The sequence below is a fragment of the Microtus pennsylvanicus genome, chromosome 1 (assembly GCF_037038515.1).
Source record: "Microtus pennsylvanicus isolate mMicPen1 chromosome 1, mMicPen1.hap1, whole genome shotgun sequence".
Classification (NCBI taxonomy): domain Eukaryota; kingdom Metazoa; phylum Chordata; class Mammalia; order Rodentia; family Cricetidae; genus Microtus; species Microtus pennsylvanicus.
The window spans coordinates 201,870,707-201,884,925 of NC_134579.1; the positions used below are offsets into that span (position 1 = coordinate 201,870,707).

The 14,219-nt window shown below is 39.4% G+C and overlaps 1 protein-coding gene across 5 annotated transcripts in view; it reads left to right on the plus strand.

Moving 5' to 3' along the window:
* Stxbp5 (syntaxin binding protein 5) overlaps nt 1–14,219 on the plus strand; it is a 140,077-nt gene that overhangs the window by 70,913 nt on the left and 54,945 nt on the right. For all 5 annotated transcript variants that reach the window (XM_075949144.1, XM_075949118.1, XM_075949135.1 and 2 more), the window contains exons 10-11: nt 7,934–8,088; nt 9,111–9,183. In XM_075949144.1, the coding sequence (XP_075805259.1) occupies nt 7,934–8,088; nt 9,111–9,183 (228 nt within the window). The remainder of the gene's footprint in view (nt 1–7,933; nt 8,089–9,110; nt 9,184–14,219) is intronic.

The following is a 14,219-nucleotide window of genomic DNA, read 5'->3' on the forward strand; positions in this document are numbered from 1 at the left end:
TTTACCAAAATGGACACTTATTGAACTACGGAGTACATTTAACCAGTACTAAAACGGGTCAGATGTTGTTGGAGTTTAGAAAAAGGAACACGTACAGAAAGAATGACTTCCTGTCAGCCTGGAGCCCTTTGAATCCAGTTCCCAAACACTGGTTTTGCACATGAGACACCTACTTCAGGGTACAAAGGAGAAGTCGGATCATTGAAATAAGAAAAAGGAGGAGGAGGAGGAGGGGGAACAGGAAGGGGTCAAGAAATAGCAATAGCAGGCCATTCAAACCTCATCTGTTTAAGGCTCAGCCATTTAAAGCACTGGCACTAACTTTGATGAACTGAGTTCAGTTCCCATGCCCCACGTGGTAGAAGGAGAAAGCTAACTCCCACCAGTTGTTCTCTGACTTCCTGTGCATGCCATGGCATATATGCTCAAACACATACATGAGTAGATGTGAGCTCAGAGACGCCATGCTCCCCTCTCCCGGGCAGATGCGATCAAGCTCCGGCCCAGGATGGACGTAGGCTATAATCTTCCCAGTAAGCGCACCTCGGTGCTACACACTTTATTAGAAATGTTTTGTTTCTTATTTATTTGTTAAATAAATAAATATTAAATAAATATTAATGTTAATACAATATTAATATTAATACAATACTCTGCCTGCATGTGTACATGCACCCCTGAAGAGGGCACCAGATCTCATTGTAGATGGTTGTGAGCCACCATGTGGTTGCTGGGAACTGAACTCAGGACCTCTGGAAGAAGAGTCAGTCCTCTTAAGCACTGAGCCATCTCTCCAGCCCCTGATAAATAAAATTTTAATAAAATATTGAAAACCCATGTCATTCCATCAAAAGTGAGCATTTGAATTGAGTAGATACTTCTCAGAAGAAGAAACATAACCAATATTTACTGAAAAAATGTTCACCATTTCTACTCATCAGAGAAATATAATTCAAACTGTTTTGAGGCTCCATCTTGCCCCAGTCAGAATGGCTATTACTAAGGTATTTATAACAACAGATATTGACAGGGATGTGGGAAAGGGTCCCTTGTATGCTTAATGTGGATGTAGACTTATATGACTAGAATATAAACTGGAAATCAGTACCAAATACTCAACTATATACCACTTTGGGATATATATCCAAAGAATGATAAATCAATATACCATAGAGATAACTTGCACTAGGCATATACTTATGCTTCTATAACTTGGACAATAGAGACAGGAAAATCACTGCAGATTTGAGGCCATCCATTTCTACATACTGAGTTTCTGGCTGGTTGGACTACACAGTGAATCCCTGTCTCCTGGCAAGACATAGCCATTGGAGTCATGAACACACAGCCTGTGCATGCCTGTATGTCTGCATAAGAGTAAATCTGTCTATAGTTAAGCATGTATGGAGGAAGAGTAAAGGGAGCCTCTGTGTCTCATCACTAAACTGTTTATTACTGATAGAAACAGGGAGGTAAGTCATTGCCTTCTGCTGTGTACCACTAGTTGCCCCACTAGGGCTCAATCCAGTGCTCACACAGATGGTTAAACTAAATGAGTCACAAAATGGGAACAAAAGCCATGCATCTAGGAAAGGGACTTGGATAGATAGGAGAGAGGAGGGAACCAGGCTGTGGTAGTGCATGCCTTTAATCTCAGCCCTCTGGAGGCAGAGACAGGTGTATCTCTGACTTTGAGGCCAGCATGGTTTACAAGTTCTAGGACAGACTCCAAAGCTACAGAGAAACCCTGTCTCGGGAAACAAAAAACAAAAAAAGAACATGGAGGAAGAGTATTCAGAATATTATAGTGTGTGTGTGACCGTCAGAGAACAAAATGAAACAAACCAGAGAAAAGTATTTAACATAGTTGAACACCTGTGTTTATCACTAGAGCTCACAATAGTTACATTATGGAACGTGCCGAGAGGTTCATCAACAGATGAGTGAAGATGTAGAATTTATATATAACAGAATTATATTTGCCCATAAAGAATGAAAACACAATTATATTTGCCCATAAAGAATTATGCCAATGTCAGGAGAATGGATGGAACTGGAGATTCTCATGGTAAATTAAAATACAAATAATGAAGAAAAGAAAGGGCTATTGAAACTGCAAAGTATAAAAATGAAGATTTCCGAAAAGAGTCAGAGTGAAGCAGAAGTACAGACATAGAGAAGACATTCTTTCTTAAATACCATGGAGATTTTTGTGTGATGTGTCTCTCCAACAAAACAAGTACTTCACACATTGCATTGGCTACTTGTTGCTTTGACAGAATATCTGATAGAAACAGCGTCAGGAGGAGGCGCTTATCTTGGCTGACATCACGAGGCTCTGCAGTCCATCTTGGCAGGGATCCTGACCGTGAGGGCAGCTCTGCCTGAGGCAGTAGGGCCATACAATAGTGGTCATATCTCTGCGCCAGCAGGAAGCAGAGCCATCAGTGGTTCTGCTTTGCTCAGGCCGCGCTGTTTCCCACTCCAGAACCAGCACCTACAGAAGGGTGCCAGCCACAGGCAAGGTGAGCTTCCTGTCACAGGTCAGCCTCACTGCAGACACTCTTCCAGCCACACCCAGAGGTTTATCTTAAGATGTTATCACCCAGAGATGATTTTAAGTCCTTTCAAGTTGACAACCAAGCTCAACAGGCACAAGTTTGCCCTTGTTGGTTTTAAGACCAAAGATACCGCTTTAAAACCATAATCTCCCACCTCTGTTCATTTCTGTGTAACACACGTTTGGTTTGTTGGAAAATCTGCAAAGTGTTAATAGTTCCAACGTTGTTCAAAAATCTATATTCAGCGTCTGCTAGGATTCAGAAAATTCTCTCAAGTACCTGTCTTAAACAAAACAAAACCTCAGTATTTACAGTATACACTAATACAGAGTAAATGTCATGTCTGAAAGGAAGAATGGATGTGACCACAGTCACTTATCAAAGCCATAGCTCATATTTATTCACAAATCGATTTACTATTGTCACATGTAAACATAACTTTTTTGATGCAAAATATCAGGGCATTTCCACCAGACCATCCAGGTTAAATATTAATAATTTGCACTAGAGACTGTTTTGTTCTCTCTGAAGTAAAATCGTGCTTTCCATTTGCAATCAAGTACTGATGATTTCAAAGATTAGTAATGTGGACAATGGCAGAATTGACAATGTGGCATTTCATGTCTGATTAATGAATGATAAGGTTAGGCGTACCATTGTGCGCCTATCCTCTAGTGTTTCCACTGAAGCCCACAAGGACATCTTGTAGTTCTGCTGTAGTGACATCAGGTACCTGGACTGTGGTGGCATAGCAAGTAGCTCTGCTTTACATTGTGTGCATACTTAAAATTATCTTTAGTAGCTTATAATTAAATAAAAATTATCAGTAACAGTTTATAGTTTAAACTGATAATTTGATGATTGCTTATTTACTTTTATTTTTAATTACTTTTAATAGTTTATCATTTAAGTAAACTATTCTTAAATGTTTATTCAGTAGTAGCTAGATGATTAATCCCAGCAGGCTGTCTGAAATCAGAGCAAGTTGGAACCACAGTGAAGGAATTGGCAGGATCAGAGAGCAGGGGGAAGGAGTGGAGATGCCGACAGTGAGAAGCAGGAGATTATAGGCAGTCAGTGCTTGTGTTCTTCTTTAGTATGTTTGAAGGCAGAGAGTCATGTACTGCTTGACTCTAATTACTCGAGTTTCTGCAGCTTTAGTGTGAGTGTTGGTCTTGGCTTTTAGGACGAGGCATGTGGAGGCTCACTGGAGGCTTCTGTGTCGTGTGCCTTCTTCACTCTGGTGTATGAGTCCACGGAGTCATTCCTCAGGCCAGTAATGAGAGCACTGGGGTTCCTGTCAAAGTAAGGTTATCCTTTAGTCATTGTCAAAATGCCTTTCACAAAACCATTTTAAATTTATATGTGTATTTGTGACCTAGGGCAGGTTCTCTAATATCAGAGATTACAGAAGGAAAATAGATAAACTCTGGCAATTAAGGAAGAAAGAAGTGTGAGGAAGGTTCTTAGGAACATGCCAGAGAAGACTGCCTGTTGTATGGATAAATAAAGAAAGGCTTCTGGGGCAGTAGAAATATTGGCTGAGCTGTTTTAAAACAGGATTTGACCAAATAAAGTGAATAACCTTCCAAATATTATATAAAGGCTACACCCAAGGAATTGTGACTTGGAAAGTTGGTGGCTAATTCCATAGACACCAACAGAGCGCACAGTGTTTGCAGGATCAGAACCCTGCATCCTGTTACCATGAACACCTTGACTGTTGTTATGGCCCTTTGTTTCCTCAGACTAAACTGTCTCCTGATCTATGCAATTTCCCTATTTGTTTTTCTTTTCTTTGTGTGTGAGTGGTTCACCTGGATGTGTGTAAGTGAGCCTGTGCACACAATCTCCTGGAACTGGAGTTACAGCTGGTTTTAAGTTGCCATGTGGGTGTTAGCAACTGAACCGAAGTCCTCTGGAAGGGCAGCCAGTGTCCTTAACTTCTGAGGCGTCTCCCCAGTCTTCATTGGTCATTTTTAATAGACAGTGTGTACTTCCTTCTCCCCACCAAACTAACTACTCTGAACAGCTGGTCTCTTTTCATTCTGGCCTCATCTCATCTTTCACCACCTTAGTGGCTTGGCCTGACAGCTTCAGCCAGCCCATCTCTCCACTCTATTGATTTCTTCAGGATGGAAACTGTGTGGCTAGACTGGATGTGAGAACACTTGTTTATCCCCCAAAACACAAATACTCAAAAATATTTGAGTCAGTGAACAGATGTTCTCATGGAACTGTAGTAGGTGAGTCTTTGTGGACACCTGAAGTTGGTTCATTTGGTGAGGACAGCTTCTGACTGGAACACAGCTTACCCTAAAGCTACCTTAAGGCTAGGTTGGAGAGGTTCATAAAATGAAGAAAGCATGTGCACCAAATGATGGGCTTAGCTTCTTAAACAAATAGAAGACTTGCAAAGGGACATAGGGAGCTTCTAAATTAGGGTCTGGTTGACATCTGATGCCATTTGCAGACTGAGCTAACATTGTTCTGAAAGTCATAGAATAAAATTATGTCACCTCTAGGACTCCACATGACATCAGAAAGCCTAGCCTTTTCATTTAAGAAAGATCAAATCTTCTTTACCTCCATAATTCATATGTTACCTATAAATAATCTAGCTCATTAGACCTGGCTCAAATGCCAGGTAAAACTTTGAAATTTTACAGATTTTGGTATGTAGAGTTAAATCCTTGAAACTTGTCGTTATATTTAACTAATTTATCCTGGTAAAGTGTTAATATTTTCTCTTAAGCTTAGGGTATAATGAACTTACTATGAGTGTCATCGTAGCCACACTACAAATAGAGAAAGAGCATGTGACATGAAAAGGTATTGCTGTTAGCTTTAGCAAGCGTACAGGGAGATAGAAAATGACTGAGTGATGAGTCAGTCGGCATTCCCTTCAACTGGTGTTTTTTGTTTTTTTTTTTTTAAATTCACACCATTCTTTTCCTTCTGCCTTCAGGAAAGAAATAGATCCTGCAAAGCCACAAAACAAAAAAAGTCACTTGTCTAATGAGGATAGTCCCAACTAATTGCCACAGTGTTATTTAAGGCTGTGAACTGATCGCGTAGCTCATTGGACTAAGGGTAGCTGTAGACATTGTGATGTAGCTCAGCTGTCCTCTGCTCGTAGCGCCGGCGCTGATGTCATTGTTTGTTTGGATTTTGAAATTGGTTGCATGTAAATAAATACTTACCTAACAGCCTTGAATAACACTTATAAAACCACCCAGCAATCCCACTCTGTAGACATTTAAGGAATAGTTATTAACCAGTGAACTTTTTAAATATTTTCAATTTAGTTGTAAGTTATAGGAGAGGCAAAGTAGCGGTGAGATAAATAAAGATAAATTTGATTTTATTCATTTTATGTAATAGGAAGTACAAAAAAATTAAATAGTATCTGCTTACCACGATTATAACTATACAGTGATTAGGGTTTGAAACAATGGCTGTGGGAGCGTGGTTTTACTCAAGATAAATCTTTGAAATTTGAGTTTTGGAATTTATCCAGAAAAATAATATTATCTAAATCATATTAATGATAAATATAAATAATAGGTTAAAATGGTCATGAAGCATAGACTTTGTTTATTAATTCATTTGAAGGACAGTATAACATTTTTCTAGTGTTATGGACACTGTTCAAGACACTGTTGTAAATAGAGCAACATAGTTAAAAAGGCTTCATGGAAGCTATATTTTGATGGAACAGACCATGAGCAAAATAAATTCATTTTAAATCATAAGAACTATAGGAAAATAAAGCAACAGGAAGGTAGGATACATGAGGGTATATTTTTACAGTATTATCGTACGTAGGAACATAAACACACAAACATACACATATATTTTTTATTTCCCCACATTTTCTATACTTTAAATAGGTACATAACTAACAAAAAATTCATTATTTGCCCCAATACTTATATTTATTTATAAGGTATCTAACTAACTGCTTATCTAACTAACTAAATCTCAGTAAAATTTATTGTTGTTTACTATAAAATAATTTAAAATTTTTATTTTTATTTTTTATTATTTGTGTATGTATTTTGGTGCATGCCCCAAAAGGGAAATATCACAGTGGACAATCATAATAATCTGCTGACATCAATAATTATAATAGGTAGCTCTTAGGGTTCTGTGGACAAGGAATTTCTTGATTATAGAGTTATCTGCGGGTTAGGTATGTCTTTGTGTCATGGATGTGGAATCCAGCATGCAGAGGTAAATGCTGGTGCTTGAGCTCCAGACCTGGCCCTGTTACCATTACGTGTCATTACATGCTGCGTATGGTAGATGTGAAGACTTAGAAATCCCACACATGTGAAGAAAGTAGGATTCCACCATGAAAAAGAAATATTCCAACCTTAATGTAAACGTTTTTCTTTAAAACTAAAGCATTGTAAATGAGGGGCTGGAGATCCCGATGAGCATGCTCTTTAGAGAGCACAGGTTTGGTTCCCATCATCCACATCAGGAAGCTCACACTGCCTGTCACTCCAGCTCCAGGGAATATGGCATTCTATTCTGGCCTCCTCAGGGACCTGCACTCATGCGTACTTTCCCACAAATACACCTTTCATAGAATGTATAAATGAAGAGATTTTTAAAAAGCACGTAGATGATTTTTGAATGATTTGCCTGCCACATATTAAATAACTTCATACAAACAAATATCAAGTTAAGGCAAAGATAAAGAAATATACCCATATTGTGATATATGAAAAGATATATAGGTGCAGCTTTTAAAGTATAGGTCTAGGTTCCAGACACTAGATCAATCATTTAGTTTTATCATGACCAATATGGGGAGTGAGGATAGGTGTCCCTTGTTGTGGTTCTGGGAACATAAGTATTAAAAAGGCAAGCCGCAGCCCTCGCAGCTGTGCTAGGAAACATTAAGGCCTATAGGAAAATTTTTGAGTGACTTCTTTCCCAGGTTGTTGAGTGGTTTGTAGCTAGTCCAATTCTTGATGCATCCTTAAAAGGACAGTATGTTATGTACCGCAGCTATCTGAAGCCATAAAACTTTCTGGGGAGCATTTGTTGAGAAGCCTTATTAGGACTAAGGTAGAAACTGCACAGAAGTTTAGAGAAAACTTTATGGCAACTGTCCATAGGAAACAAAATAAGAACCAGGAGGAGGTTAAGGAGTCATGTGGATCATGCTCATTTTTATTGTAGTTTAATCTTCAGCAAACTAGGTTTGAGCTTAATCACATTAAAAATTCCACATAGAATTCTTCCATTACATGCTATATAAATTTTTAGATGATAATGCCACTGAATAACTGGATGATACAGCAGAAAAGGTTGTCCACTCTAACATCTGTGATCCATGGTATTGTTTCTGTTTCCAGGGAACCTTTCATTATTTTGTCGGGGGGCTTGTCATATGACACTGTGGGAAGAAGGCCTTGCTTAACAGTGATGCACGGAAAAAGCACGGCTGTGCTGGAAATGGACTATTCAATTGTTGACTTTCTCACCCTCTGTGAAACACCATACCCAAACGGTAAGAGTCACTCTTCATAAATATTAATATTCAAAAAAGACATATGCTGTCTTAAGTAGTTTCCACATACTAATGTCCTAATGCTTTAAGGGAAGATTTCCTTCTGTCCAACATGGCCGATTTTACTTCATCTCTTTTTTTCAATATACTTTATCTCGTCTGTATTGTACATTAATATTAAATACCTTCCTAAAGTAGACACTGCCCCTATTAAGTATTTTCAATTTTGTGGCACAGTAGTGCATCCTATTAGCTATATTTCTCCAGAGAAATGGAGACGATATAGGTTTGTGTGTGTATATGAAGGACTTGGTTGGGGGTGAATAACAGTCTAAAAATTCCAGAGTGAGTTCAAGTCATGGTTCGGGAACCTTGGGGAGGAATTGTGGGTTTAAACCTCACCCAGAAGTATGTCTTTGAAGGAAAGCCTTTTCCTTTAAGGCCTTCACCTGATAGGTCTAGGCCAGCCAGCCCAGCCATTCAGAGAAAACACTTTCTTCAGTTTAGCAGATCAAATGTTAGTCATTTCTAAAAGTTTCCTTCATGACAGCCTCTAGACAAGTTAACGCAGAGAATGAGCTCAAATGTGTATCTTTTCATTTCATTTGGATCTCTCTGAAGTTTAAAGATGTAATGAATACGTTTTATAGTGACTAAGGGACACATATTAACATTTGAAAAAGATAACAGAACTCTATCAGTTTATCTGAGAGTCCATAATGGAATTGGTCAGGATTAAATTGTGGTTTTGATGTCTTTGCCACATTCCTGAAATAAGTAATGTCACAGAAGTTTCTTTGATGTTTTTGTCTTACTCATATGTGCAAGAATTTTGAATGGATTATTTTGTAAATGTATCTCATCCAAGAAATATAAATTGTATGAACTATCCTGGGCTCATCAGAATGCTAAACACTCGGAAATTGGAATAAGGAAAAGAAGCCAGAAATGCCCACTATCTGTGACTGCCCTCTTATGTCTGTAAAGCAACCAACTGGTCATTCATTACTCTCATATTTTAGATTTTCAAGAACCATATGCTGTGGTTGTTCTTCTGGAAAAGGATTTAGTACTGATAGACCTTGCACAAAATGGGTAAGAACACTGGGTGAGCAATTCTATTACTATGTGTGTGTGTCCGGGGGACTAAAACCTATAGGATCTTTTAGCATGTCATTAGCTATTACTTTCCTTTGAAAACTTCATATTTACATACATGATCTCTTTTCAGTGCTCCAGATCCACATTTCTATAATCTTAAATTTATTTATTATAATGAATCTAATAGATTTTTGTTTCTTATTTTCCTTTTATTGAAAATAGATGTTACCCCCTGTGTTAATATATCCTGATTACAGTTTCTCCTCCCTCTGCTCTCACTTTCTCCCCTCTTCATCTCCCATCCAGATCCGCTCCCTTTCTGTCTCTAATTAAAAAATAAACAATCTTTTAATTTAAGGGAAATAATAAATATAATAAGATAAAACAAAATCTAACAACACATTGTAATTGTACAAAACAAACAGAAGGATAGAGAACCCAAGAGAAGGCAGAAGAAAGTGACCCACTTACTCACATACTCAAGAATCCCATATAGAACACTAACTGAAAGTTGTAGTTTATTCACACAAGACCTGAAGGGTAAAAAGAGAAAAAATATACAAATAAAATATAAATAAAATAAGTTAAAATTAATAGACACGAACAATAGAATAAAACAAAGACCAAAAAATAAAACCTCAACACGTCATTATGAGACAGATATACTGATGAGCTTGTTTTCTGAGGCCATCGGCTCATTTGCAGGTATTCATAACTGGTGATGGCTTCTGTGTTAGTGGTGGACGCCTGTGTCCATTTCCCTTGCAGCTCCGGGACCTCATGTGGTGTAGAGCTGCACCAGCCTTGTGTGCCTGCCCCTCCCCCTCCGTGTGTGCATCAGTCATGTTGGTTTAGAGAGCCTTGTTTCCTTGGTGTCCTGCATTCCCTCGGGCTCTTTAACACTTTCTGCCTCTTCTTCCCTGGGGTTCCCTGAGACATGAGGGGAGGAACTTGGTGGAGACAACCCATTTAGGGCTAGGTGAGGTTTCTCATTTTCTGCATAGTGTCTGCCTGTGGGTCTCTGTGTTTCTTCCCACCTGCTGCAGGAGGAAGCTTCTCTGATGATGGCTAAGCAAGACACTCTTCTATGAATACATAAGAATGTCACTAAGAATAATTTTATTGCTACTTTTTTATAGACTAGCATTATTTGATTTTACACTAGGTCCTTGGGCTATGTGGTCTCAATACCGAGTATGAGTTCCACTTTGTGCAGTGTGTTCCTTCAGTTCAATTAGATGCTGATTGGTTATTCCCAACCCATTTGCCAACCGCTGCCCTTGTGTGGTTCACAGGCAGGACCGATTGTAGACCAGAGGGCTTGTGGCTGGTTGCTGTTTATGGTTTCCCTTTGGTAGCCTGCAGAGTACCTTCCCATACCAAAGGCCTTAGCACAGAGCGGTGAGGGCTCTGTGTAGGCACCAGTTCAGCTTCTCCATGGGTGAATGACTCTGCAACGGGAAGGGTGATACTTAACTCAAAGTTTCTAGAATTTCTTACATTTCAGCTTCATGCTAAAGCCATACACAACAAGCCTGTCCAAAATGGGCCATCTCAGTGTCTCTCTGATGAACTCTTTAGCCTTGTTCCCTCCGTTCAGTCTGTTGCGATGTCTGGTGCAGGTCCCTGTCAGCTTAGCTGTGACTTACGCCATGATCCTAATTACTCTAAGTTAAACCTTTGTTTGCTATTCTTGTTTTACCTTCTCTGCCTGCTGATATAAAAAGACCGTGGTGGTGTTTCTCACCTGCTCTCTTCCTGTCTCCCCATAGTGACCTTAATTTATGGGATAACAACTTATATATTTTTGAGACAGAGTTTCTCTGTGTAACTTTGGAGCCTGTCCTGGAACTCGCTCTGCAGACCAGGCTGGCCTTGACTCACTGACATCCACCTGCCTCCCTAGTAGTGGGATTGAAGGTGTGTGTGTACCACCACTGACTGGCCAGCCGCTTGATTTTTTTTCATTTTTTTTAAAAATCTTTTATTTAAATTTTTTTTTCATTTTACATACCAACCATAGTTCCCCTTCCTTCCCCTCCTCCCACTGCTGTCCCCCACCTTCCTCTAACACTCCTCATCCACCTTCCTCATCCACTCCTCAGAAAGGATAAGGCCTCCCATGGGGAGTCTACAAAGTCTAGCATATCAAGTTGACACAAGACCAAAATCCTTCCCCCTGTATCTAGGCTGAGCAAGGTATCTCTTCTTAGGGAATGAACTCCAAAAAGCCAGGTCATGCACCAGGGATAAATCCTGGTCCCACTGCCAATGGCCCCACAGACTGCCCAAGCAACAGAACTGTCACCCACATTCAGAGGGCTTAATGAGGTCCTAGGCAGGATCCCCAGCTGTCAGTGCAGAGTCAGTGAGCACTGCTAGCTCAGGTCAGCTGTCTCTGTGTGTTTCCCCATCATGATCTTCACCCTTTGTTCATATAATCCCTCCTCCCTCTCTTTGACTGGATTCGGCCCAGTGCTTAGCTGTGGATCTCTGCATTTGCTCCCATCAGTTACTGGATGAAGGTTCTATGATGACAATTAGGGTGGTCATCAATATGATTACAGGGGAAGGCCAGTTCAGTCACCCTCTCTATTATTGCTTGGAGTCTTAGCTGGGGTCATCCTTGGGGATTCCTGGGAGTTTCTCTAGCAACAGGTTTCTCCCTAACCCTATGGTGGCTCCCTCTATCAAGAGATCTCTTTTCCTTGCTCTCCCTCTGTTCCTCCCCCAACTCAACCGCCTCCACAGTACCCTTTACTCCCATCCCCCACCCAGTGTGCTCAATTTAATCAGGAGATGTTACCTATTTCCCCTCCTAGGGATATCCATGCATGTCTCTCTTAGTGTCCTTCTTGTTACCTACCTACTCGGGGGTTATGGTTTGTAGCCTGGTTATCTTTTTCTTTACATCTAATATCCACTTATGAATGAGTACATACCATATTTGTCTTTCTGGGTCTGGGGTACCTCACTCAGGATGGATTTGCCTGAAAATTTCTAGATGTCATTGTTTTTTACTGCTGTGTAGTACTCCATTGTATAAATGTACAGTATTTTCTTTATTCATTCTTCAGGTGAAGGGTATCTAGGTTGTTTCCAGGTTCTGGCTATTATGAATAATGCAACAGCTTGATGGTTAACATACCTTATGTTTCATATCTTCCCCTACACAGTTTCTGGCAGCTGGGACTCTTTGCTTGTTTCACTGTGGTTAAAATCCACACAGTTTTCACCATGTGCGTTATGACTTTCCTAAATTACAGACATGCCTGTCTGATCTGTAAATCCCTAGACTCCATCTCAGTTCTTTGTAACAGCTTCTAATGTTCGCTATACTCATACACTGTGATATACAGTGACATTCTCTGAGCTATGAATGGAACTGCTATATTACTTATTTGATCCTGAAAAATAATCATTGAGCACAGCTTCCTTGGAGTTTGCATCCATCATTCACAGTCACCCCTGGGCCAAGGGGATTTTGCCCCCCCCGCCCCGGGGACTGTTTGACTGTTTCTGGATAGACATTTTATTGGGTGGAATGCTACTGGCATCTAGTGGATAAAAGACAAATATACTTCAAACATCCACAGTGCTTGGGACATCTTCCCAAGTAGAGGCTTCTGTAGATGTGGACAGTACCAAGGCTGGAAATCTAATGTGTGGGTGTGGTGCTGTTTACCTGGTGATTTTTTAAGACAATACTGACTGCATTTCACAGTAGTTATCTGTTACTTATAGCAATATTTTTTAAGTTTTATTTGGTTTAAAAAATAACAGACCATTTGAAAAATAATTCTATATGACAGTTCTAGAAAAATGTTATTAATGTACTTTTCTTCATTTTCATCTATTAGGTAAGTTGTTTTAATAGCAAAATTTGATGCACATGCTCTGTACTGCGATATTAAGTCAAGAAAAATATTAACTCAAATCACATGGGATAAGATGCTTTATGTTTGCAGAACTGTCAGTTGAATATGTAACATACTAGGTCCTTAGAGCTAACAGAAAGGTTTATGATGAAGAAATAAAAAACTATTTTTTATCACTGCTCTTTTTGTGTGTCTACCATCTTTTGTTTAGGTGTAAATGTGGAGATAATTGGGCTCATTTTATAGTTTATAAAGGTTTTTTTTCCTGAACTATCACTTATTTAGTATTATTAAAAGTAATATTAATAAATCTAATATATATTCTACTCATTTTTTACTTTTTAATTATGTCAGCTAGTGCCTAGGTTTTTTCCAGATATTTTAAAGAAACTAATGACATTCTACGTGACATTGCTGTGCTTTTAGTTTTAGACACATTACTCTGTGTCTAGACAGAATTTACTAACTTCATGACTGAAGCATTTTTTTGCTTATCTTGATAAATTAATTACATAACCAGAAAACAAGGGAACCTCATGGCCAACTTTAGTGTTCCTGGCTTCATGTCTTAAAAACTATGAAAAGTAAAGTTACAATTTAGACTTATACTGAACTAAAATGTGTTAGCTTTTTGGCAGTGTCTCAAGCTGCCTGAGAGAAAACTCTTCAGAGAGAAAGTCTTTATTTCTCCATCAGTGTTTGAGAGGGTTTGGCCCCTTGCTGTGGGCTCACATTGGTGTGGGCAGCAATTTACCATTGCAGGAAGGAAGGCCTAAGCAAAGTTAGGCTCACAAGTTCCCCGCCACCAGAGAGCAGGGGACCTGTACTGACCCTAACCCATCAGAGTGAGTCTTCCCCCTTTAATTAGCCCTCTCTGGAGATGGCCTCGATAGACCCAGAGACGTGCTCTGCGCTTACTCTCTCAGTTCAGCGACTTACATTCATGTTTAAAACAAAACAGCTTTCTGGGTCTGATATTGGAAGAGGTATCACATTGATGGAGAAGAAAGAGAGTTGAAATTGATGTGAGGTGTGCGGCGGTAGGTGAGGAATTTGATCTATGATGTCTGTTGTTTTAAGCTGTTTGAGTCCTGCCTCAGCTACTGCCTAGCTGACACATTAAGCCTTTTTTTTTTCAGGAAAATGTACCAT